At 46.9% G+C, this 26164-nt stretch overlaps 1 protein-coding gene across 2 annotated transcripts in view; it reads left to right on the top strand.

Moving 5' to 3' along the window:
- DOCK1 (dedicator of cytokinesis 1) overlaps nucleotides 1-26164 on the top strand; it is a 463294-nt gene that overhangs the window by 109578 nt on the left and 327552 nt on the right. For both annotated transcript variants that reach the window (XM_024751569.1, XM_024751568.1), the window contains exons 21-22: nucleotides 6585-6655; nucleotides 9271-9377. In XM_024751569.1, the coding sequence (XP_024607337.1) occupies nucleotides 6585-6655; nucleotides 9271-9377 (178 nt within the window). The remainder of the gene's footprint in view (nucleotides 1-6584; nucleotides 6656-9270; nucleotides 9378-26164) is intronic.

Below are 26164 nucleotides of genomic sequence, written 5' to 3'. Positions count from 1 at the left end.
TATATATATATATATATATATATATATATATATATATCACGCATCTTCTTTACGCATTCATCTGATGATGGACATTTGGGTTGCTTCCATGTCTTGGCTATTGTAAGTAGTGCTGCTATGAACGTTGGTTGCATGTATCTTTTCAAGTTATATTTTTATCTGGATATGTGCCCAGGAGCAGGATTGCAGGATCATATGGTAGCTCTATGGATACCATGAGTTCCTGATTGCCTGAATGTTAAGTGATGAACCCAGTATTAAGAGGACCACACAGCAACTTTCCTGTCTTTTTTTTTTTTTTTTGCGGCACGTGGGCCTCGCACTGTTGTGGCCTCTCCCGCCCCGGAGCACAGGTTCTGGACGCGCAGGCCCAGCGGCCATGGCTCACGGGCCCAGCCGCTCCGCGGCATGTGGGATCTTCCCAGACTGGGGCACGAACCCGCATCCCCTGCATCGGCAGGCGGACTCTCAACCACTGCGCCACCAGGGAAGCCCGCTTGTCTTTTAATATTAGTACAAATAGCTTTACCACTGGCCCCAGATTTTGTTTCTTGTATCTTTCTGTGGATTGCTGCCTTTCAATCAGTGCTAAATGGCAGGGAGCCCTATTGTTTTTGGTGGTAGTTTCAGTTGTAACTGAATCTTTCACGTGCCTGAGTGTGTGGGGGACTGAAGTGCGTGTTCTCAGCATGTCAGTGGGTCATTGCACACGTATTTGAGTCCCAAAGGCCTTTAGGGTTGGACCCGTCCGTCCTCTTGTGGGAAAGCTTTTCCACTTTCAAAGAGAAGTGCCAGCCTGGACTTAAGTTGCCATTTTGTTAATTTAGGTAAATTTAAAGTCAACTCTGAAAGAATAACTTTCTTAAAAAGCAAACACTGATTTGATAAGTTCAATTATGACTTAAGACACAGGAGACGGATAAACAAAGCTCAAACATTGAATTCATTTACATTCCTCTGTTGTGCTGGTCTCTGTTCCTGGCTAGGCCCTGTCCGGTGGGTGTGTTCACACAGGTTATGTGGCCCCGGCTCACAGCCCCGGGAGGGGTGCCGAGGAGCTCCCACTCCAAGCTGAGCCCTGTCTCTGGGGTACATCCCACAGACCTCACCCCTCCCCACCTCAGTTGCCCAGTGAACCAATGCGTGCCCCCCTCCCACCCCCGCACTGCCTGCCGGGAACCTAGCCAAAGCCTGGGAGGCACCCTGGTGGCTGCTGACATGCCATGCGGGCATCCTGACCTCTCCCCTACCATTCGAAAGAGGCTGGCATCTTCTGAGCAAGATTTTGTGTAAATAAATAACTGGTTTACAAAAAGTAATAGAAAACAACAACAGAAAAAGCGACGTCTCCAAGGCCCTCCATTCCTGTTACCCGACTGTCTCTGGGACTTGGCAAATGATACTACTCACTACTTGCCACTTTAATCAGGACTTGTCACTGGATGGAGAGTTCTGCACGTTGAAGAGGGTGTGTGTGTTCACATCTGCACACACCCACACACTCCTGCCGCCGCAACGAGTGGTGAGCACCGTCCGTGAGCAGCAGTGATGGGTCGGGGGTGTCCCGTGTGTGTGTTCACATCTGCACACACCCACACACTCCTGCCGCCGCAACGAGTGGTGAGCACCGTCCGTGAGCAGCAGTGATGGGTCGGGGGTGTCCCGTGTGTGTGTTCACATCTGCACACATCCACACACTCCTGCTGCCACAACGAGTGGTGAGCACCGTCTGTGAGCACCAGTGATGGGTCGGGGGTGTCTCATCGCCTCCACAGCACCCTTCCGTTCTCCCGACTGCAGCTGGAGGCCGCCCCATTCACCGCTACTAACCTCCATCCTTTCCCACTGAGAGGCACCCAGAGGAAAGGCTCCCTTCCTGAGTTCACATAGTAGGTGGCGGAGGCGGCAGCCGGGCCTGGAGCCTCGGTCCTTGTCCAGGGGGGGCACCCGCTCCTGGGTGTCATGCCGTCTACCCTCCCTCGTCTGCGTTCGGGTCTTCTGTTTCTGGAGGCGTCTTCTGCAGATGAGGTTCAACCCATCGCTGTCCATCACCGAGCCAGAGCCCGCCTTGTCTGGCCCGCGCTGCACAGCTTGAGAAGCTCTCGAAGCAGTAGCCCCTGCCCTTGAAAGAGACCTGAATTCAGTGAAGCAGCCTGACTCCACGGAGGAAACGGGGGCCTTTTCCTGCAAGCACGAGCGGAAACCAAAACACTCAAGTCTCCCATTTCTAACACTGGCTACACTAGTCCAGTAGCCAGTGTTAGAAATGGGCAAAGCTGGCTGCACCCTTAACGAGAGTGGGGGAGGGCATGTGCTTTCCCAGGAGGCTTGGGCTGCGCTGCGGGGACCTCAGGGTTCCCTCGGCCTCTTCTGGCTGATCGTCTTCTTGGAGGGGATACAGCTGGGTCTCTCAGCTGACGAGGCCGATTTCAGTGGGTGCAAAGCAAAGAGGTGCAGAGTCTCTTGAGGTTAAAGAGGTGCTTTTGGGCAAAGCTCTGTGGGTCAGGGAGTCATGGAGGCTCTACTGTGTCGAGGGTCCTTGGCCGGGCAACAGCCGTGAGACCCTGGTCGGGGGGCTGCAGACACACGGCCCAGCGCGGTAATATTCCTCGATGGCTGACCCGGAATCCGTGTGTCTTGAGGAAAACGATGGCTAAGGGCTGAGGAGTCGCGAGGTTACCTCTGCGTGTTTAGGACCAGCGGCAGGAGTGGGGGGAACAGTGACCCAGGAGGAGGGAACAGCATGGGCACAGCCTCGGAGCTGGCAGAGAGGTCCGTAGCATGGGGGAGACTGAAAGAGGCTCCACATTGTTGGAAAGGGTCCTGCAGGTGGAGGTGGAGGCCCCCCTGACTGGGACATGGGGGAGGTGGGGCCCGGGCCTCTGAGGATGCTGGGTGGTTAGGCCTGTATCCCAGGAGCAGGGCGTTGCCACCCAAGTATCTCAGTTAGATTTGCATCTTAGGAAAGCTACTCTGGCTGCGAGTGGGACGTGACCTTGAGGAGGTCAGAGCAGAGGCGGGAGGCCCCTTAGGAGGCCGTGCCTTCCTGCCGGAGGGAGACACTAGAGGCGTGGGCCAGGTGGTGGCCACTTATAGAAATGGAGAAGGCAGTAGAGGCAGGGGGTGTGGAATAGTGAGGATCCACCGGGCTCTGTGATTGGTCAGAAGTGGGCTGTGCCAAACACAGCACCCTGAGCGTGTGACCTGGGGGCTCCCGGGTGCAGTGCCCTGAGCCTGGAGCTCCGGGACGAAGGGTAGGGCCCCCTCTAAGGCAGGGGGCGTTTGCAGCATCTGTGGGGCAGCCACGAGTCCAGTGGCCGCCGGGTGTGTGAGTGTGAAGCTCAGGAGAGAGGTGACCTGGGAGACAGGCATTAGGCGTCCGAAGCTGGCTGAAGGGGGCTTCCTGAGGGGTATGGAGAGGGGGGAGAAAAGTCTAGAACGGGACTGCAAGGACACCCACCTTTAAGGGAGGGGCCGGGGACAGAGGAAGGTGGTCGCCCTGGCAGTGAGGGCTGTGGATGCTCCGGGAAATGAGGGGTCACAGCAGTGTCATGGGAAGGTCACCTAAGTGAAGGCCTGGAGTCGCTGTGGCCTTGGCAGGAATGGAGACTTGATGGCGGCTGGAGAGGTCGGGGGAGTGCGTTGGTTACTGGACACCGGGGTGAGTGCACAGCTTGGGAGCTGTCTGTGCTGGGCTGGGCGGCGGGGAGCCTGGGGCTCTGGGTGCTTTCAAGGGGAGAGGCTGGCGTGGGCTGGAGTGTGGAGGAAAATGAAGGAGGTGCTCGATCAGACGGTGGGGCAGGGCCCGTGCCCAGCGGGCAGGATCCCCCGACCCCCACCCCGTGGAGGCAGGTGCTCCCTCCGTCTGCCTGGAGGGACAGGCAGAGGCCAGGCGTCCGGCTTGTTTTGGCTTGAGTGGTGGGCAGAACTGCCCAGCCTGTTCTGATGGTTTTGGTTTTCCCTGAAGCAGGAGGTGAGCTGAGCGAAAAGCGGGTGGGATCCTGGGCTGGAGGAGAGCGAAGAGAGGCTGAGACAGTCACTTGGGGAAGGCGGAAGGTGGAAAGGAGCCCACGACTGCCGGAGTACGGAGAGAACAGAGCTGGAAATGGGGTGCGGGGGCACGCCCTCGCCTTCACTTCATTCCGTCTGTCTGTCCTTGTTATGTTATCCAGGACTGATGTGGGCTCGTGGTTGCTCTCTGTTCTCTGTGACCCTCATGAACTGTAAAACGCGACGTCCCTAGGATCTGGCTCAGTTCGGCAGAGTTCCCTGTTAAGCAGCATTTGGGGGTCTCCGCGGGTACAGCCCTCCCTCTGTGGGTGTCGCCTGACCTCGGGTCGGGGAGCCCTCAGGAACCTGGTTAAGGCAGCGCCCGGCGGCCCCCAGGCAGTGAGCGGAGGGTGGGCCATGAAGGCCTGTCTTGTTTGCCGCTGTTTGTCCTTGTAAGATGGTATTTATCACGCTGCTCCAGGCAGATGGTGCTTCGTGGGGTACAGGCTAAAACGCATTATGCTCATGCATCCTCGCCCGCGGGACCCTCACAAACTAGACAAGACACTTTCTGGCCCGAGCAGTCAGCTGTGCAAACGCTTATTATTAAACGTCACAGTAAATATTTTTTTATTTTTTCAAAGCAACTCTAAGGTATTTGAAGCAGAACTTTGGAAGCCAGAATGAAGTTATTTCTATTTAAGGTTCTTTTCAAAATTTGCATCTCGGGCTTCCCTGGTGGCACAGTGGTTGAGAGTCCGCCTGCCGATGCAGGGGACACGGGTTCGTGACCCGGTCCGGGAAGGTCCCACATACTGCAGAGCGGCTGGGCCCGTGAGCCGTGGCCGCTGAGCCTGCACATCCGGAGCCTGTGCTCTGCAACGGGAGAGGCCACAGCAGTGACAGGCTCTCGTACCGCTAAAAAAAAATAAAAAATAAAAAATAAAGTTGCATCTCAAAGCAGAGAGTTGGAATTCCTTGATCTGGCCGGCATTGAAGGACAGGGTTAACACCTGGGGAAAAACACCACTAATTCTGGAGTGCAGATTTAGAGGTAAACTTGGCTTACCTGTCCTTGATCATCTTGACTGTGGTGCGTTAAGGCTTGAGGGGCTTGGAGGTGGACTGGCTCCAAATCCTGGCAAAACAGCTTCACTTCACTTGTGCCTTTACTTGCTTTGCAATTATTTTCTCCCCGTGTGTGGCTCGTCTTTTTTGTCTCAGCAGAAATTCTTTTGAAGAGCAGAAATTCTTCATTTTGATGATGTACAATTGATCCAATATTTTTCTTTTCCAGATTTTGCTTTTGGTATCATATGAAAGAAATCTTGGCTTAGCCCAAAGTCACAAGTAACTTCTTCTAGACGTTTTATAGTTTTAATAATATAAGATCTATGATCCATTTAAAGTGAATTTTTATATAGGGTGTGAGGTATGGAAGGAATTTTATTTGGTGCTGGCCGAGGGGGCACCTTTGTCCCTTGTTGCAAATCGGTTGACCATATATATTCTGGGTAATCCGTTTAAGGTGGGTTTCTGCCTACTTGCTTTTGGAAAACAATGCTAACAGCTGTTTAGGTAATAGGTGTGGCATTTTCCAGCGTTCAAAGTGTTATCCAGTTCTCTTTTCAATTAGATTTTGAGCTTTATTGCAGCCCCTGGAGGTATTTGACATGAGTATTATTTCCTCCATTTCATTCAGGAAGGGGGAGCCACCCCTGGTAGAAGGAGTCACTTAGAGTCAGAGGCAGAGGGGGGCGTCCCAGCCAGGATCAGAACATTTAAAATCCAGGGCCTTTTCCCAATCGCATATAGATGAGGGTGGGCTGAGGCCCTGGCTTCCCACCAAACTGAATTTTAATTCTAGCTCAGTTCAGTACTAGCTGTGCTGTGTGATCAGGGGCAAAGTAATTAACATCTCCATTGTCAGTTTCCTTGCCTTCCTGCACAGCTAACTCCCTGTAGGAGGTCTGTTGGAATTAAAGATAAAATATACACCGGTCTAGCACAGCGGCAGAGCATGTATTAGGATCTATCATTATTATCATCACTCTTATTTTCTGAAAGTGTGGGTTTTCTAGAAGATACAGAATGTGAATATAGGAGATAAAGTTACTAAAGCAGAAAGTGATTCCAAGTTCAGGGACCTAGATATACAGGCAGTCATTTCTGGAATGGAACAAAGGCAGTCATTCTAATTGTTGAATGTGGTAGAGCTACAGTGAATTTGTTGGTGGGGGATTCTTCTGGGGGCACAGGTCTTCATTTGCTAGGATTTCCTTTGGGTAAAGGGGAAAATCACATAAAAGCTTAGTACGGTATAGGCATTCGTGAGCAAGCATTGAATGTTGGCTTCTGCTAATATCACTTTTATTATGTGTCAGGATATCCATGTTAACACATCTCCACTGTTTGTGGATCAGAGGCTTTGTTTTTTCCCCTCTGTTTTCGTTGTGTTTAACCATCAGCTTCTCATCAGGAAAGTGATCTTTGTTTTTTTGGTATGTGTGTGGTTTTTCAAAGTAATTACAACTTCGTATGAAGATTTGCCAGCTGCCTTAGGTTCAACATTCTTCTTTGTTCTTGGTTTGCAGGGTGCAGCGCTGAAATACTTGCCAACCATTGTCAACGATGTGAAATTGGTATTTGATCCCAAAGAGCTCAGGTAAGGAAGCACCCAAGGCGAAGGCTTTCCGTGTGCCATGCTTGGCCTCCTTTTGAGGGCGTTAGTTCACGGGATGCTTGGGTTGTCTCATGTCCACATAGTTCAGTGCCCTGACTCTTTCTGGAACATGTTCTAGTGATGGTGTCTGTGACACTTTGCTCATTATGTCTTTATGTGGAAAAGGTGTCATCTATCAACAGTCACAATATTTTCTTTAGAAGATTATTTATAGCCTCATGCATACATAATACAAATTGGGCATTTTGCATCCTTTAGACTTTAAAATTCCATAAGTGGTTCTTGGGTTTGGGTTTGGGTTTCAGCACGTAAACGTTTTGACTCGGGAGCTTTAATATTGGTGTCTCACCTCCTCTACCTCATTACCATACAGCTTCTCTCTGGGGGCTCCTGCCCAAGGGCTGTGGGCCTCAGACAGGAGCCGCAAGTTGTCAGCTCAGGTTATAGTAAAACAAAAACCAAACCAAACCAAACTCTGGGCAAGCTGGACACTGGCTTTCAGATGGAGGAGTCAGGCTGGGGACCGAATCCTTCCTTTCACCTTCCGGTTTTGCCACCGTCCCCATCCAAGCTCAGTCTCAGTTGTTCACTGTGCAGATGTCACTGCATTTGGAAAAGAGGTGTCTCGAGCAAGTGGGTGCACGGCCTCTGTGACTCCGGACATCCACAGCACAACCCTCGTCTGCTCCTTGTTTGGGTTTTGATTTAACATTTGACACAATAAACTTACCTGCGGGTGGTGGCACCAGTTGACCAGCCAGAAAAGTCCACCTAAATATTAGTAAAGGGCCATCTGTCCCTCGGGTGGTTAAACGGAATGAAAAACGGTCACCCTTCTGTACTTTATGTCCACCATAGGTCACTCATGCCTTGGAAGTGAAGGGTGAGGGGCTTTTGGGAAGCTGCTCTCCCCACGAATCATCACGTGTCTGATGTGCCTGAGGATTTAGTGTCCTGCATGGACACATTTATTTTTGCTCCCAGGCACTGACAATACTGGTTATAGTTTAGCAGGTTCTAAATGAGAAAAGGAGGCACAGATGGGCCCGTGGGCAACAGGTCTGCCCTCCTGGGTCTCTGTGTGCTCTGTGACTGCAGCCCGACTCTCAGGCAGTGGTCCAGACAACGGCAGTATCAGCAGCCCCTGGGAATTTGCTGCATCTTGGGTTCCTTCCCAGATCTTCTGAATTAGGAATTGGGGGCGGGACCCAGCTATTTGGTTTTAATCATGCCTCCAGACACTTTCAATGAATGCTGCTGTTTGAGAAACTCAGGTCTGGAGAAACAGAGGACGAGGGGGGAGCTGCAGTTGGGTGGGCCATGGCCATACTCTGGGCCTGTCCTCCTGGGGCATGGGGACCAGGCCTCTGCTCACTAGAGGGGTGACGTCCATGTCCACAACGGGTGCTTGTGCCTTGTGCTTGGAGATCCCGGGAAGACTCCCTTCCCCAGGACTGGTCCCATCTGCTCTTGGGCCGTTGACTCTTTCTGCCTGTGCGTGGGTTCCTCTTCAACACCTTACCTACTGATTTTTTAAAAAATGACATTGAAAATCATGGATGTATTTTTCCCTGTTTAGAAAATTGAGTCATGTTTTGATGAAACAGAAGAGATCACAGAGGAGAATAACTCAAAGTTAATTCCACGAGGATCTGGATCTTCCTAGTTATCTTTTGTGTGCCAGCGTGTGTACACACACTAACACACACCCCTAAAAGAATTCAGCATTACAGTTTTTATTTTACAGTCGACTCCTGTGCTGAAGACATCTTGTTTTCCCACATCAGGAAGGAGACTTCTACCCCATCACCATAATCTACTGTTAGAACAGTTTTGTCACCCCAATAAGATTCCTCGTGCCCAATAAGAGTCATTGCCTACTCCCACCCCAGCTCTAGGCAACTACTAACCTACTTACTGTGTGCATAGATTTACCTTTTCTGGGCATCTCCTATAAATGGAATCGTATAATATACGTGACCTTTTGTGACTAGCTTCTTTTCACTTAGCATAATGTTTTCAAGGTCTGCTAATGTCAGGATTTCATTCCCTTTTATGGGTGAATTGTGTGGATCTACTGCATTATGTTTATCCATTCATCGGTTGATGGACATCTGGGTTTTTCCACTTTTCAAGTGTTATGAATAACGTTGCTGTGATTCATATACAGGGTCTTGTGTGGATAAATATTTTCATTTCTTTTGGGTATATACCTAGAAGTTGAAATGCTGGGTCGTATGGTAACTAAGTTTAACATTTTCAGGAACTGCCAAGCATTATTCCAAAGTCTGCCCCATCTTGCATTTCCACCAGCATGGTATGAGGGTACCAGTTTCTTCACATCCTAGTCAACACTTGTTACTGGCTCTCTTTTGGATTATAGCCATTTTAGTGGGTGTGAAGTGAAAAATAACATTTTAAAGCATCATTCTTTTGGAAGAGATTTTGGCCCATATTGTATAGTGGGCCTATTCCAACATTCTGGTAGCATCTAATGACCATTCACTGAACTTGCGTCTCGGTACTGTCTTGTATCCCACTGGGTCATTTTGCAGTATTTCCAGCATCTCTTTTCACTTGTGTTTTTCCTTTTATAGCAAAATGTTTACTGATTTCATCCTAAATGTTCCCGTGGGTTTGCTGACCATTCAGAAGCTATATTGCTTGATTGAAATAATTCACAGTGACCTCTTCACACAGCATGGTGAGTGAAACCCTGAGAATCCTTAAATTGTCACATTTGTCATTGTCTGTAGACCTCACCCCATCTGAATTCTCTCTTCTTTGTCGAAAGGAGTGGGGAGGGGCTTCCCTGGTGGCGCAGTGGTTGAGAGTCCACCTGCCGACGCAGGGGATACGGGTTTGTGCCCCGGTCCGGGAGGATCCCACGTGCCGCAGAGCAGCTGGGCCCGTGAGCCATGGCCGCTGAGCCTGCGCTCCGCGACAGGAGAGGCTGCGGCAGTGGGAGGCCCACGTACCAAAAAAAAACAAAAAAAACAAAGAAAGGAGTGGGGAGGTTGCAGCCAATTAAAACAGCTCCATTACAAGACAGGAAGATTTAGCCCTTACCAGAGAATGGTAATTGGCGTATACTGTAGGTAATAGATCATTGAAGAATGAAGGCACAAACCTCGTAGTTCGGAATTTAGGTGTACACCAGAGCCCTAGGATAATCAGCATACATTGTAGCCTTTAAGATGTGCGATTATCTATCCTGGGGAGGCAATCACTGTCCTCCGTTGAGATGATTGCAACAAAAAATTTCAAATTTTCTTTAAATGTAGAAGTCATGGTTATGTCTTAGCCTGAACTTTGCATTCTGTGACAGGGTTTCTTCAAACCCTGCTCAAAGGAAAAAGAATTTTAATGATTCCTCAACTCATTTATCCCAGGGAACACCTCACATTTCCACACGTTATCTCCCTTTTAATAAATCACTTTCTTTCTGTTTGGACAGATTGGATTAATATTTTACACTTGTCAAGAAGTTTTATTGAAAGCTTAAGACCTTTGCATAATTCCACAACCTTCCTCACTTACTGGAGAAAACTGTGAAGACTGTTGAGTGACATTCTGATGGAGAGGCATACATTTATTCTATTCCATTTGTGTCTTCTGTTCATTTTCTTTTGTCCTCACGTGTGGTGTTGTTTCAGGGATGGAGCAGCTCAGGCCTGAGATGTCCCTGTTGAGAACTCAGTGTGTGTCTGGATTAGTCCTTTGTACCATCTAGACTACTGGACCCTGTGTTTTTCATCTTATTTCTTGATTTCACTTGATACAGGTCACTGGAGTCTGCACTTATAGCTAAGGCTTATGTCAAGAGGGAATGTTAAGACTTCATTTGGGTGGGAGTGTTCTTCTGGAGAAAACACATCAAACCAAGAAGGGAGTAGCTTTTTGCAGCCCTTCGAAACAGACATCCTTTCTCACTTGCATAAAAGAAAGTCAGCGGTGTCGCCGTTATTTGGGACTCAAAGCCCGTGAATCTCCTGAAGCCAGTAATCCCACCCGTCAGTATTTCAGGCTCTTCTTGGAAGGCTGGACATTGGATTGCTTATCCTTCAGGTGTCTTCCAAAGCTTGGGACTTTGTGAGACTCCAGGGAGGCATGGAGGCGATAGGTGGAGATGCTGCTTCATTGTTCCTTTCCATATTGACTAAACTTTATACCACAGCAGGTGAGATCCCCTGAAAGTTTTATATCTGGGTCTTATTAGGTAGCTTACTAATATCTCTCCTTCCAGCCATCCAACGCCAAGACACGCAAAAACACACACCACCACGACCACCACCACCATCACCATCACCATCGCTGCTACCACCAGTGCCTTCACTGAGCTAACAGTTATCAAAAAAATGACAGTTATCACGGATTGACTGCGCTTGGCTTTTATTGAGTGTTGATACAGGGATGACCTTCTTGAGGACATACTACATACATTTCAAAATTTCTGTTGCAAAACTTTGTTCCACGTCCTTTGAATAAGGACCTAAGGCATAAACGGTTCAACTAAAAATCTTTAAAATAGATCTTCTTAAGGAGTGTATTTCAAGGAAATGTTTTCTTCTATGGACACTTTATTTCTTTAGCTAGTAGATAACTTGAAGGCAAACTTAGTATTTATTTTTGCAAATTATATCAGCCGTTGTTTTTGGCAGTTGTGGTTCTCTTTACCGTGCTCCATTTCTATTTTCACTCCTGTTCTGTAAGTCTTTTATCATAGACTGCCTTAAGTCTTGTTTTGGAAATAATGCAGCATGCAAATAAATATTTAACTTTGTTTGACGGGGTCTTGTCAGGATGTGTAACATTTTGGAATTATTAACTTAGTATCTTTCTAGATATTGCAAAGGTAGGAATTTAATCTTAATAGTCAGTTGCACCCAACGTAGTAAATGAGATTGTTGGAAATATATGAATCCAGAATTATCACGGGCAAAGTGAGCCAAAATTAGCCTGAGGCTTCATGTCTTACAAGCAGTTCTAGAATTGTCCAATCAGTCGACATTGTCTAAGCCATAATCTTCAGTGCAAATGTACTTCCAGACGCTCACTGGCTGCCTGGAAGCATTTCAGAATGCGTTGTCCAATGTGAAAATGGCCCCGCTTACAGGCTTGAGTTTTAAGGTTATTTCTGGGTGAAGACAGCAAGGACAGCCCAGATTTTTCTCATCTTTAGGCTCCCTGCTTCTTCAGAGTTACCCAGAGCCGTCTTACCTCCTTGTCAGGAAAGGATTATCACTGGAAATCATCCAGTTGGTCTGTTCTTACGAAGACGTCATTACTTGTGCAAGATATTCTGTGCCACATGTGGTGTAAATATTTAAAGCCAACCATTTTCTGGTGAGACATGAGGGCTCTGATTTTCTTCATGTGGTGTAAATATTTAAAGCCAACCATTTTCTGGTGAGACATGAGGGCTCTGATTTTCTTCATGTGGTGTAAATATTTAAAGCCAACCATTTTCTGGTGAGACATGAGGGCTCTGATTTTCTTCATGTGGTGTAAATATTTAAAGCCAAACCATTTTCTGGTGAGACATGAGGGCTCTGATTTTCTTGCCTCGTTCCATTTCTTGTTAATTTGTAAAAAAAAAAATGCAGTTGTCTGTGTCCTCTTTCCTGATCCAAGTGGAATCAGTCAGACTAACTCCCTTCGTGTCTAGAGTTTTGGGATGTGCTGTAACTAGGTTTAGCTGCTCAAGCTACTGGATGTGCTAGACTTTCGTCAGTGTTCTCTGGGGGATGTGGTCAGAGTGCATCCCTGTCTGGCTCCTCCGGTTCCTCTGTGGGGCTCCAGGGCACGTCTTTGTTCATCAGCATGTGTGTTGCTTCACTCATAGAAGAGACTCACTTTGTTGCTTCGCTCTGAAGTGTTTCTTTCTATCTCCCTCCAATATCAAAGTTATTGCGTCGTTTTGAGAGTCTCACTTTGATGGAAGTGGGAAGCTGATCTGGGTGCAGTCAGGCTGGCAGTGAATTCCGAAGCTGCCATTGCTCCTCTGCAGGAAAGCCTTCCCTTGGCAGGTTTGGGTCCCAGCAGGCCAAGGCTTCCAGGGCCCCGGTTGGCTCAGCCTGGCTCCTCTCCTGTCCTCTTTAAGGACCAGAAGACTGAGGGTGCATCCTGCTGTGTTTGTTAGGCTACAACAGGAGATGTGTCTTTTGGCAAATCGGGTTGTGTTTGGCCCCAGCTAGTGTGGACACCACAGCTGCTGTCACTGCGGTCTGTTCCCAGCCGTGCCAGCTGTAAGGCTCCTTCTGAATCAGGACCTTGCAACTCCCACTGCCTCTGCACCCTCCACCCTGGTCCGAAGGAAGTGAGAGCTCTTTACAGAGCTGTCCTCCCGCTGCTCATTTCCAGTTGCCATCCTAAGAAGTCATGCCTCCTTGGCAGAACCTGGAACATAGTTGTAGTTGCAAGGGTGGCTGTGCATTCGAGTTCTGGCTTCTGTACTGGGGAAAGAGAGCTCAAAATGTAGAACCCCTCCCCCCCGAATTTAAGAAGCCTGTTCAGAAGATGTGTGTGGACCTGGCCCTCCTGCACGTCGGCCACCGTAGATTACTGACCATGCCAGTGGTCCAGCCCCTCGGCAGGTGTCCAGCGACTCAGAGTGCATGGTTGGTTGCCAGTCACATTAGCCTTTTCTCTGAGGACATGTCTCTCTCCCTTTGCTTTGCTTAAAAAATAAAATGAATGACTGGTTTGCATCATTTCTCCTGTAAATGATTTTACTTCCTCATTAATAAAGAACTACGCGTGTCTGAAGCCCTTGCTGGGATGAGGGCAGGCAGCTCACGAGAGGATTGCGAGTGTGTGTGGGCTTTGTGATCACGTTGCCTGGGCTCAGATCCTGCCTCTATTACCTGCTAACTCAGTGACCTCGGGTAAGTTACCCTCCAGGCTTCAATTTCTCCAGCTGCCCTTTTCTTCTTGCCTCCGTTACGTATCCTGAAGATTAATACATGTGTGGTACTGAGATTTACACTGAGTGTTTCATGAACATTCAAGAAATGTTAGCCATGTCTTTTCATTTTTGTTGAGGATTCATTAGAAGAATGGCCGGTGAGACCCTGCCCTCGTGGTGGGGTATGGGGCTATCATGTCAAATATGGGGCAAAAGAAAATAGACCTGGACCAAATACTGGAAGGGGTTACATAGAGAGCTTCCTCCGAGAGGTGCTCTGATCACCCTGCATAAATAAAATGTCCCCAGACACACTGCCCCTGGGCTCCTTCTGCCACTCCCCACAGCGTGCAATCATTGCCTGGTTTTACCTCTTGGCTTGCTTGTTTTCTCTGGTCCTTTCTTAAAATGAGAGGCCTTGGAGCATGGCCTTCTTGTTCATCTTGCTGTTCCTCCATCGCTGGTGCCTAGAACAGTGCCTGGCTCCCGGTGCATATTTATCTCATGTTCAAATCCAGCACTTCTCTCCCCAGGGAGCAGTGCAGAGAAGGAAGCGTGACATGCATGTGTAGTTCCCTTGACCTGAGGGAGGAGAGGTCTCGTGTTCACACGGGGAAGCTGGCTGTCTCTCCCGGTCTGGGCTCTGAATGGATGGATCATGGCGCAGGAAGGAGGTGTCTTTGAGGAGGAGTAACAGAAAGAGATAAGTGAGACAGTTAAGGTACGGAGGGTCATCCGTGAGCAGTTTTATAAAATTAAGATTGTCTTCTCTTTTTTTTTTTTTTATATGATTGCATCTACCCAGGAAACCATCTCTGGCCTCCCAGGCAACCGCCTTAGGGTCTCTGGTGTCCCGTCCGCTGTGCTGAGGTCTGGATGCAGATCATAATTATGATAGTTCAGTAGTGTTGAGCTCTAACTGTGTGCCAGGGGCCATGGCAAGCCCCGATCTGTCTATCTGTCTATGTTAAATTTTTATTGGGGTATAGTTGCTTTACAATGTTATGGGGCTTTTTTTTTTTTTTTTTTTAAGATTGTCTTCTTTTTGCCTCTGATTTTATTATTCCCCTGTTTTGTGGAAAGATGAAGTGGCAGAGGGGACAGCTCAACTCTACCTCTGGACTCAAGATAGCTCTTTGTTAAAATTACGGAAAATTTTAAACATATAGGAAAATGAGGAGAAGAGTGTAAAGAACGCCTCACTGGGCTTCAGAACCTATCGAGTCATGGTCTTGTTTTTATCTCGATGCTCCTCCCCCGCATATTGTTCTTTAAATTTATTTTCTTGAAGTATAGTTGCTTTACACGGTTGTGTTAGTTTCTGCTGTACAGCAAAGTGATTCACTTATACATACACATATATGTGTGTGTGTCTATATATATATATATATATATATATATTCTTTTTCATATTCTTTTCCGTTATGGTTTATCACAGAATATTGAATATAGTTCCCTGTCCTACACAGTGGGACCTTGTTGGTTATTCATCCTGTATGTCATAATTTGCATCTGCTAATTCCAAACTCCCAGTCCATTCCTCCCCCTGCCCCAGATATTTTTTAAAAATTTATTTTCTTGAAGTATAGTTGCTTTACACGGTTGTGTTAGTTTCTGCTGTACAACAAAGTGATTCACTTAAACACAAACACACACACACACATATACATTCTTTTTTTTTTTTCTTTTAAAGAAGATGTTGGGGGTAGGAGTTTATTAATTAATTAATTAATTTTTGCTGTGTTGGTTCTTCATTTCTGTGCGAGGGCTTTCTCTAGTTGTGGCAAGCGGGGGCCAGTCTTCATTGCGGTGCGCGGGCCTCTCACTATCGCGGCCTTTCTTGTTGCAGAGCACAGGCTCCAGACGCGCAGGCTCAGTAGTTGTGGCGCACGGGCCCAGTTGCTCTACAGCATGTGGGGTCTTCCCAGACCAGGGCTTGAACCCGTGTCCCCTGCATCGGCAGGCGGATTCTCAACCACTGCGCCACCAGGGAAGCCCCTACATTCTTTTTCATATTCTTTTCTATTATGGTTTATCACAGGATTTTGAGTATAGTTCCCTGTCCTACATGGTGGGACTCGTCATTTATCCATGCTTTATATCATAGCTTGCATCCACTAATCCCAAACTCCCAGTCCATCCCTCCCCCTGCCCCAGATATTTGGAGGCAAATCCCAGCCTTCACAGCATTTCATGAGGTTGTCTTTTCAAATATAAGTTTGTAGTCAGAGTAACTGGCATTGTTTCAGGAAATGGAGGATGTGCAGAGGGGTGGATCCCCACGTTGGAGCCGGGAACCCACCTTGGCTGTTCTGGCTCCTCCTCTCCAGCTGAGGTGAAGGACTTGGGCTCGTTATCATGCTGTGTGCGGACAGCCAATGAATGGGCGGTAATGGCTCCAAGCACTGTTTGGAGATGTGACTTGACTACTTGAAAGCTGGTTAAATAGATTATGTGCTTCACAAAAAAGATGACTCTTGCATGTAATCTGCAGCATGGAGTGAGCAGATTTTCAAAGCAAGTTACGAAGAGACAGAAAGGTCAGAGCTTCATAATTTGTACATTTGTAGCTTTGTTCCCATGTGATTATATTGTTGCCCACGTATCTAAGAACAGCTGTGAAAATTAAAGCTTAAATCCTATTATAGAAATGACAATTTTCAATATAATTAAATTAAAATAGACACTAGGACACCAAGGTTTGGGATTTATGCCCACACAGATATTTTACATTAGTGTTATAGGAATTGGAATAAAAGAAATCAACCTTAGATACCATTAACTTTTAAATTAGTCAAGAGCATTGGACATCCTTGCAAGAAGCCTTTCAGCTGAGATGGGAGTTGTGCTCTTACCCACATGGGCTGCTTTCTGCTGCAGTCCTTAACCTGAGACCTTGGGAAAGCTCATTCCAGTTAACGCTGAATTCCCTTGCCTTTCAAGGTCTAGCCTTTCCATATTCTCATATTCAAAGTGACCAAAGCAATTGACAGATTTCCTTTAGAGCTTACTGTCTACTTACCTTGTGTCATAAGTTTGTTTTTGCAGAATAGTGTAAGATTTGGAGAATAAAGATTTGAAGATTTAGTGGTAAGACAATCCCTTTGTAGTCTTGATAGTAGTTTAGTTTAATACTCTTGGTGGATTACTTTGGTTTAAGCTTACTGTTCATTGGGGCCACTTTGTTTTTTATTTTTTCTCTGATGTTTGGAATCTAGCAGTGAGTAGGAATGGAAAATGTGCCATTCCTTCATTCTCGGGCCATTCCTGTAGCTCTTTCCTTCAGTATAACAAGTAGGCTCCTTTTACACAGTATTCATCAACCTCATAAAACTTCATTTGTGTTCCATTTTTTTTCTTTTTTCCTTTAACATCTTTATTGGAATATAACTGCTCTACAATGTTGTGTTAGTTTCTGCTGTATAACAAAGTGAATCAGCTGTTTGCATATGTATATCCCCATATCCCCTCCCTCTTATGGCTCCCTCCCAGCCTCCTTGTACCCAGGCCTCTCACTGTTGTGGCCTCTCCCGTTGCGGAGTACAGGCTCTGGACGTGCAGGCCAAGCGGACATGGCTCACGGGCCCAGCCACTCCGCGGCATGTGGGATCTTCCCGGACCGGGGCACGAACCCGCGTTGCCTGCATCGGCAGGTGGACTCTCAACCACTGCGCCACCAGGGAAGCTCTGTGTTCCATTTTTGAACAATACAGAGCTCCTTAAAAATGTAGGCCTGGAGAGCTCAAACAATTTTCCTCATTCTTATTTTCAAGGTGAATTATTCTTCCAGTTGTCAAGCAGAGTAAAATTCTCCTTTTTAATGGTGGAAACATTAGTTACAGCAGCTCTTTAAAATCTGAGGGCAAAGGCCCAGATGCCTATTGGGGCTAGCTAGTAGGAATTAGCAAAGTCAGATTTCTAGACCGTTTTCACTGTGATTTGATCCAAGATTTTATATCTCTAAAAGAATTACCCTGTCATTCGATTTGTTGTGCTTTAAATCGTAGAAAGAAAAGCTGTGTGTTTAATACAGACCTATAGTAAAATATACCTTCTTAATGCTTTGGATCCATGAATAAATCAAAATAAAATCTCCTGAGCTTCTCCACTGTGGAGAATGGAGAGGTATTTCTCTTATTGAAAGGGTTCTTAAACCCAGAGGTACTCTGTAGTAGTTTTTGTTAACTTGATGGATGCTTTTCACAGAAAGAAAAATTGGGGTTGGGACCGTCATATGCCATAATTACTTAATGTACCACTCGTATAGCATTCTGGAATACTTTAATTAGATAGTTGTGCTGAAGACTTCTAATGAACATTACCAGCTGTGAACCCCAAAGTTACTTAATTCTTTAAGTAATGATGGAATATGAATACAATTTTCTCCTCTTTTTTTTTCATGCCCTGAGAAAATTTTAATCTTTGTCTGTAAAGTACTGTACCTTTTTCCATCCCTCATTCTGTATATCACTCTGTAGCTTTCATTATGTGTGTTTTTGAAAAGATCATTTGTTAAAACAGTGCAGCCTTTTTAGAAATGGCTTAATGAATCTAGGAGGGTGAACTCAATTTCAGTTTCTTAATTATATCCATTCCCATTCCATTGTAATTTGTTGAGTACCTACCATGTGCTCAGGACTGTTGGTTAGCAAGTTTGATTCCTCTGAGAATGGCTTCAGAGCCATCAGTTTAAAAATGCATAATTGGAAAAGAGTAATTTTCTTAATTTACAGATAACGACCCAGGAGTTAAGTAGCAAGTCCTAGTCTGCAAGCAAAATCCCAGGCAGGGAGCTGTCCACCACCATGGTGCTGATTAGGGAGTTGTCTTGTTACAAGTGAATCCCCTACTCTCTTCATAAGCTATTTCACATCCAGCATAAGAGTTATGCATTCTGAAAACTGAATTCACTTCAAGTGCCATATGGAACACGATAAAGTACAAGTATGTGAATAAATAAACACATAAATAGATTAAACATAAATAAACCATGTAGTGTTGTGTTTATGTGCTTACGGAGTTTTCGTAGCCTTTTCTCTTCTCTTTCTGTGTGATCAAATTGGCAGTGCTAAGTTCCTCGGGGTGTAGTTGGTCTAACCTTTATCATAGTGTGTTGGCTCTCTGTTCTGCACCCACCTCTGAGTGGACTCCTGTCCCTGTCACTTGATATTGGGGACATGAAGAGCAGTCTTAGAAGAGGCTGCCTTGGTTGTCCCATACCTAGTAATGCTCACATTGGCACTGGGACGGCAGGTCTCTGGGTCTCCCCAGTTCATGGTTCCTTCCCGGCCCCAAGATTAGCTCTGTATGTGCACCGTGTTGTGTACAGAAACTTGCCTGGGACAGTTGGAGGAGCCCCAGGTCAGCCTGCAGTCTCCTATGTTCTCCTTCTAGACCCTACTTTTTTCTGTTGCGTAAATCCCTCCCTGAGGGCACAGTCCTTCCCTCAAGGTGGAGCGGACAGACCATATGATTTTGACGTTGTTTTTTTAACTGTAGAGCTCAGTATGGGGGCAAGCAGTAGAGGAGTGTGTGCTGGGCCACACTGGCCAAAACCTGTGTTCTTGGTTAGCTTCACGCTCTTGGGTAAAAGCATGCACACGACTCCCCAGCTCTGTTTTTCTCTCTTTGCTTTTTCATCCTCCACGTGGTAAGATTCTGCCCAAGGATAGGCAGACCTATCGAATTCCTCTCAAATGTACCAAGCCACCTCCTTAAATGCATTTCCATCCAGAGGATAGATTCCTGGTCTGACCAGTACTTTCCACACTATGTTCCCTGGCATTTTGTTTGAGTCTTTCTAATCTTTTCATCTGCTTTTAAATGGGACTCATTTTAGATTTTTCTCCATTGGTTCTTCTTCCATTTCTTTCTTCTGACAAAGTATTTATTATTACGATACTAGTGGCTGGTTAACCTCTATGATTATACTTCTCCAAACTACAGGATACAAAATATCTGCTGCCCCACTCCCTTCTTTCAAAAGATGACACTTTTTACGAGGCCCGGTGGCTTCATCCAGAAGATGTGTCTTTGAACAGCTTCTTTTTCCTATTGTTCCGCAATCTGCATCTTGCCATGTTCACTTCCAAGTCTCAAGATACTTTTAATTGCTCTGTCACTTTCTCAGTTAAAATTTTGTGACATTGGGTACCTCAAAGCCGACAGGCAGATTATCTTATTTCTGATCATTTCAGCACTCAGCCAAGTGGTGCTGAGAATCTTCTTACCAGACTCCTTCCAGAGGTACTACCCGTAGGTAGGAATCGAAACACAGTGCAGGGCAGTTGTATTTACTCCATTTTACAGACAAAGAAGCTGAAGTTCAGAAAGGAAAACTGACATACTTAGGGTTACTTGATGTGAATTTATCCTCCTGGTACTGCTAACGATCACAGCTTACTTAAAGCGAATTAAAGTAATTCTTGGAAAAGTTTAATGTGCATTAGGCCTGTAAAGACACCTGAATCATACATGTTTACCCACACGTGCACATGCATGGGTCAAAGGAGCTCTGGCTTCAGGATCAGGCATCTAACTCTGGCTCAGCTGCTATCTGGTCCCTATATTCTGGCTCCTGGCTCCCACATCTGTAAAATTTGGACGTGAGTAGATTGCTCCTGTGATCCCTTCCATTGCTGGCTCTGTTTTCTTTATTTCTGGTGTTTAAAGATTTGTATAGAAGGAGAGAATTATTTGAACAAATCGAATCATGTGGGCAGAGTTCTTAGATTGTTGAAAAGTAAGATGACTGTATAAGATGAAGAGTAAGCATCCCCCATTTATATGGCTCTTACTGTTTAATTCTCAGTAAAAGTGTTCATCTGGATCTCAGTTCTGTGTAACAGGCTCAAGGTTATTAAATGCACTTTATGGATCATTTGTTTAATGTGACCAAACTAAAAACTAAGAAGCACATTATTTAGTGTTCATAAAATGAAAGTTTTAAATGGACAGATTCATTCTCGTATTTGCATCTTGCTTTGATGTAGAGCTGTAATGGAGTTATAGACGGATATTCTGCTTGGACATTTATAAGCTGATGATGCCTGTTGAATACCGTTTATAAAGATTAATATTTTTTACTCTGTGCCCATTACCAGAGCATTAATCATAATGGCTTCAGCCTGCACAGCTGAGGATGAACAGATGTGCAATCATTGCTGTCTGTAATCATAGTGGATCACACTGGGAAAGGGGCTGTGGAAGGCTGGCTGGTGTGTTGTAGGACCTCTGATCCCCACGGCTGATTTGCGTGGAGTCTGGGCCCACGGGCTGCCTGCTCCGGGCTGTCAGCATTCCTTTCTGTGCACGGCAGCGAAAACCAGGACAACCGTGCTGGCTGGTTTTCGCTTCCTTGTGGGGTCAGGCCTATGCCTTGACTCAGACTACCAGGCACTGATGAGGCCTGCAGTCCTGTACGTGTGAAGAGGATCTGACAGGAGGAAGCTGTGGCCTTGATTCTCCTTCCAAAGGTGAACACTGGTTTATTAAAATGAGAAATCGCACAAGAGGTCTTTAACATCTGCTTCCTAGCATACTCCGAGACTGCGCTGTCCAACCGAGTTAGAATGCCAGCTACGTATGTAATTTATAATTTTATACAGTCCACAGTAAGAAAGAAAAGTACAAAGAAGTTGGTGAAATTAATTTTAATAATATATTTTATCTGAAATATCATGTCGACATGACTTTGATCTAAATAGGACAACTGGCATGTTTTACATTCTTGATTCATACGAAGTCTCTGAAATCCCGTGTGGTTTTCACATTTATAGCCCATCTCAATTTGGATGCTCTATTTTCATCACAGATGCTTGATCTTAACATTTAATATAATTTACCATTGAAAAGTAGACTTACATACGCAAGTTGTTCCCGTTGTTCCAAACAGTGGTTAACAATAACTGAATCAGATGTCTTTTTTTTCCATTTAAGTTAAAATAGTGCATAAAATTAACTGAAATGGAAACTTCTACTCCTCAGCTGCTAGCTACATTTCAGGGGTTCACTGGCTACCCTACTGGATAGCACACTCCAAGGCATTAGTTTTCTGTGTGTACTTCGTTGAAAAGGCTGACTTTGCATAATAATATTATTTCTGTTACTGTTACTGACAGCTGCTAGTTATTGAATGCTTACTACTTGCCAGACGCACACATTATGTCATCTAATTCTCACAGTAAACCCGAGGGGTTAACAATATCAGGCCTATTTTGCAAAGACGGACAATTAAGGATTTTAGAGAATTTAAGTCACTCGCCTGAGATTCAAGGCAAAGAGTGAGCAAGGTGGATTTTATGATTTCCTGTGTGCACGGGTAAACTGAACTTCAGTGAGGCCAAAAGGCTGTTCCAAAATCAAAAAGACTGTTAGTCCCAAACTCCCAATTTGTCCCTCCCCTCTCCCTCCCCTTTGGCAACCATAAGTTTGTTTTCTATGTCTGTGAGTCTTGGGATTAACTATTACACTACTATATATAAAACAGGTAAACAGCAAGGACCTTGTGAGGAGCAGTATCTTGTAATAACCTATAATGGAAAGCAATCTGAAAAAGGTTAGATATGTGTATAACTGAATCACTGTGCTCTATACCGGAAACTAACACATCATTGTAAATCAGCTCTACTCCAATTAAAAAGCCAACAAACAAAATCGAATAGACCCAGGTTCCTGGACTTCCAGTCAGGTATTTGTTGCAGCTGTTTTCCGTGTGTTTATCTATGGGTAGTTTATTTGAAATGTGTTTTCTTTTTAAAATATAAGGGTTTGTTTGTTTGATTGTTTTTCTTTCTTTCTTTCTTTTTCTTTTCTCTTTTTTTTCCTCGAGTGGGGGGATTGTCAGATTCCTGGGCCATCTGTTTTGAACCAAATGGGACAATTGGCACAAATCATGCTAGAGAAATGACATTCTGTTCATGGAGAAGGGTATTCAGGACACTGAGTTGGGACACTCAGAATATGACAGGAGATTCCTCTTCCTTGGATGCTTTAAAACAGCTCATTGCAGGCGTGAGTGTGTGTGGTGTGAGTGTGTGAGGGTGTGTGTGGTGTGTGTGGTATGTGTGAGTGTGTGTGTGTGGTGTGTGTGGTGTGTGTGAATGTGTATGGTGTGTGTGGTGTGAGTGTGTGTGTGTGGTGTGAGTGTGTGTGGTGTGAGTTGTGGTATGAGTGTGTGTGGTGTGAGAGTGTGTGTGTGTTTGTGGGGGGTAGTAGCTTCCTCTGTGCTCTTAATTTTTTGTCTTGACTTACAATAAAATTTCAGGATCTTTAGTGTTACTCCAAACTTGTGTCCCACCACTTCTTGAAAACAAAACTGGAAGGAGCTGAAATGCAGAGTAGGGACGTCCTTTGTAAAGTGAGGTTAGTTTTGCTTTGGTTGGGGGCTGCTGGGTGGCTGGGACGGCACCAGGAGGTGGACCTGCTTCTCACTGCAGACTCTCCTGTGCTAACCCTGCACCTGTAATCACAGTGACCCCCGACCACCGCTCGTGTGCGGGTGCGAGCACACACTCACACACACGTGTGCCCGTGCGCCTGAACACTGCTGTCCGGATCGGCTTGGACACCATCCAGTGACACTGCGTCACCAGAAAGGCAGGAGCCATCTTGCTATGATGGCTTTGTCCCTCTGGTGTCTTCCTAGGATGCGACGGGGCGGCCCTCGGCTGCAGGTCCTTCCTCAACAGATAGGAGCAAAGTGCTAGGTTTACGCATGAAAAAGGACAAAAAGTCCTATGGACAGAAGTCCTATGCAGCAGCTGTCCTGCTGGGAAGAGCGCGCTTCTCCACACGAGCACATGCGTGCGTGCACACACACACAGTTGCACGCGCGCTTGAAGTCACTGCACACGTGTGCGCGCATGTACACACTCACTTCCACTGTCAGGTCTTAGTGTATGTGTGAGGGCTCCTCCCGTGGATGAGAACAAGACCTCTGCTCTCACGGAGACTGCGTCCCAGGAAGGAGAAACAGGTCACAGAGCAAGTCGTAATTTCCAGCAGTCCCAGAGCTGGCACCTGAGGCCTGCCTGTCCCCAGGTCCGTCGGGGGGCTGAGCTGGGGCCTGCTGATCACGGCTCACCAAGAAGGTGGGTGTGTCAACTTGGGCTGCTTCCAGCTTTGGTCCCTGCGGCCGCTGCAGGACTCTGGGGCGTTGCCATTCTTCCTGTGGGGACCTGGGACGTGTTTCTGAAGGTGTTGCTGCCCTGTGACCTTCTGTCTTTGGAGGCCTGCATGAGATGCCTGGGGTGGTCATTGTGCCTGTAAGAAAAGCCCAGGCAAGAGGCTGCTCCTGCCTGGTGATCTGGTCCTGTGATGGGCGTGTGGTTGGGGGATGGGGCCCTGTCCTGGGGCCGGAGGTGTGGTCCTCCACACAGGAACGTTGGACCCTCACAAAGTCCTGCTCGTGGTGTCTTGTTTCATTCTCTCGATGAAGTAGGCTTATCCCCATGACCTGCCTTTATCTTGCCCAGCCAGAGATGGGGTGGGTTATGGAGTTAGAGCTACAGTTGTCCTATGGATGTTGAAAACATCCCACGTGTAAATACTATGGGTTCATCTGAAGGATTATAACAAATGGGTTTTTAATGTTCTCAGGGGCTAAGAGGATGAAATGTCTCTAAACGTGACAAAATGGTAGCGAAGTGTCCAAAAGTTTGGTGTCCAAAGCCTCAGAAGAGGCTGGATAACAAATGCACAGAGCGATCACAGACCCCTGGGCTGGGTGGAGGGTGGGCGTTCCCACCAGGTAGCCAAGGATGGCTGATAGCATCTCTCCCCGGGGAAAATGGACAGGGCGGCCATCACTTCCCTCACCCTGGAGTAATTCTGACAGATGACACCAACACACTCAGTTACTTCTGAGAACGGTGAAGTCCACACCTGCCTGTCCAGCGTGACAGATAAATGAGGCCGTATGGAATGGACTTTGGCCAGAGCATATGGGTTGCCAGGGCCTAAAGAGCCATTTCTGCAAGCTCTGAGTCCAGAGCTGTGTTCCCTGATCCTCTAGGGCTGTTCGTGGACACACGCCTGCTCCCGCGCTGGCCTAGCAAGCCCACTTGGCCTTCTACCGCTGTTGGGTCCCTCCCAGGCTTGCTTCAGACATGGCTTTGCTAAGCCTCCGTTGTCATGTTTTCCTTGGTCATGTGGTCAGGGTCTGTTTTTACCTGCTCAGCTCTTCGTGGCTCTTACTTCTCCCACTGACATGTCTTGGAAACTAGACTTATCCCCAGAACGGTGGCGGCAATGATAGGCATGACCACGCGGACAGGGGTGGCCGAGGGCTCACCCCCTGTTGAGGTCACACTGGGTGATGTGGGAGGGAAAGAGGACTCATCCTGGAGATGTCCTGCCTGCGACCTTGAGGCTGAACGCAGGCGGGGCTGCACTCAGACAGCTTTGTCCAGGGACCTCTGCTGCCCCTTGGGTGCTGGGAACTGGGAGTGTAGCCCCTACTGTGGATGTTGTGCTGTGGTGTGGAAGGTCAGCAGAGCTACCGGGGCAGATGTAACTTGCGAGCGTCAGGATTGTGTAGCAAAGACACTGGATTTGGGATGCTTGTGGAGTTCGTGTATGCAGTGGATCAGCATTTTGGGCAACTGCATTTTCAGGCTGGATTCACTGCACGTGGTCATTTTCCTGTGGCATGTGCCTTGGACTGGGTTTGTCCCTGGGCGGCTCTCTGATGCCTGGGCTCCCCCCTCCCCTCCACGCTGGCAGCCCGTCTCGACTTGGGAGCACTTCCATCACAAGTTCAAGGGGCTGTGGCATTCAGAGAGATGCTCTCCATGGGGTCCTGTGTTCACCCTTGGCGTCACAGGAAGGGTTGGGTGGGAAGATAAGGGAATCGTGTGACGGCCCGTGACATCCAGGAGCACCAATGTGGAGAGACTGCTTGGTCCCCATGGGACAGCGCCGCCTCCTTGTGCTGTGCTCTCACTCCCTCACCTTCGGCGACCCCTGACAACATAGTCATCCAAGCCCGGCTGGCCCCTGCCCAGAAGATATGCAGCACTTCAGCATGTCTGCATTACCCCTGCCTATGTATTGGTTACTGTAATGGTGACATCAACAAGTAAATGCATATACTCATATATTCATTGGACAAAACTCAATCTGGAAAAATGGAGTTGCTGTCAGTTCCTTTTCTAGGGATTAAATCAAAATGGAGCTTGAAAAAGCCTTAGCGTGAGCTTCCTACATGCGGTCCCCTGGAGGGCAGAGGAGCGGAAGGGCGTGTGCGGTTTCTGCACCTCCCCCTGAGCTGCCTCGCGCCTCCAGCCCCATGCCTTCTTTATCGTGTACTTCTTGGGAAAGTCTTCTAAGCAAGTCTCTGCATACTTTCAGGAACCATTCCAATGTTGCATGCTTATTTTTTCCTTATGTTCAGAAAACTCAGGAAACATTAATGCAAAACTTGCTTTTAGGTATCGTTTAACGTTGGAAGTCCTAAAGGGTAAAATTCTAAAAACAAGCACAGGATATTTAATGTTCCCGAGCTCTGCTGTCTTTTCTCTCGTGCACTGCATTTTAAAGGGACCTACAGTGGCTGGGCTGGTTTCACCATACAGAGCTGGTGT

Source organism: Neophocaena asiaeorientalis, unplaced genomic scaffold (assembly GCF_003031525.2).
Source record: "Neophocaena asiaeorientalis asiaeorientalis breed wild unplaced genomic scaffold, Neophocaena_asiaeorientalis_V1.1 scaffold108, whole genome shotgun sequence".
NCBI classification, from domain to species: domain Eukaryota; kingdom Metazoa; phylum Chordata; class Mammalia; order Artiodactyla; family Phocoenidae; genus Neophocaena; species Neophocaena asiaeorientalis.
The sequence above is the reverse complement of the archived record's forward strand: the minus strand, read 5'-3'. Positions and strand labels throughout refer to the sequence as shown.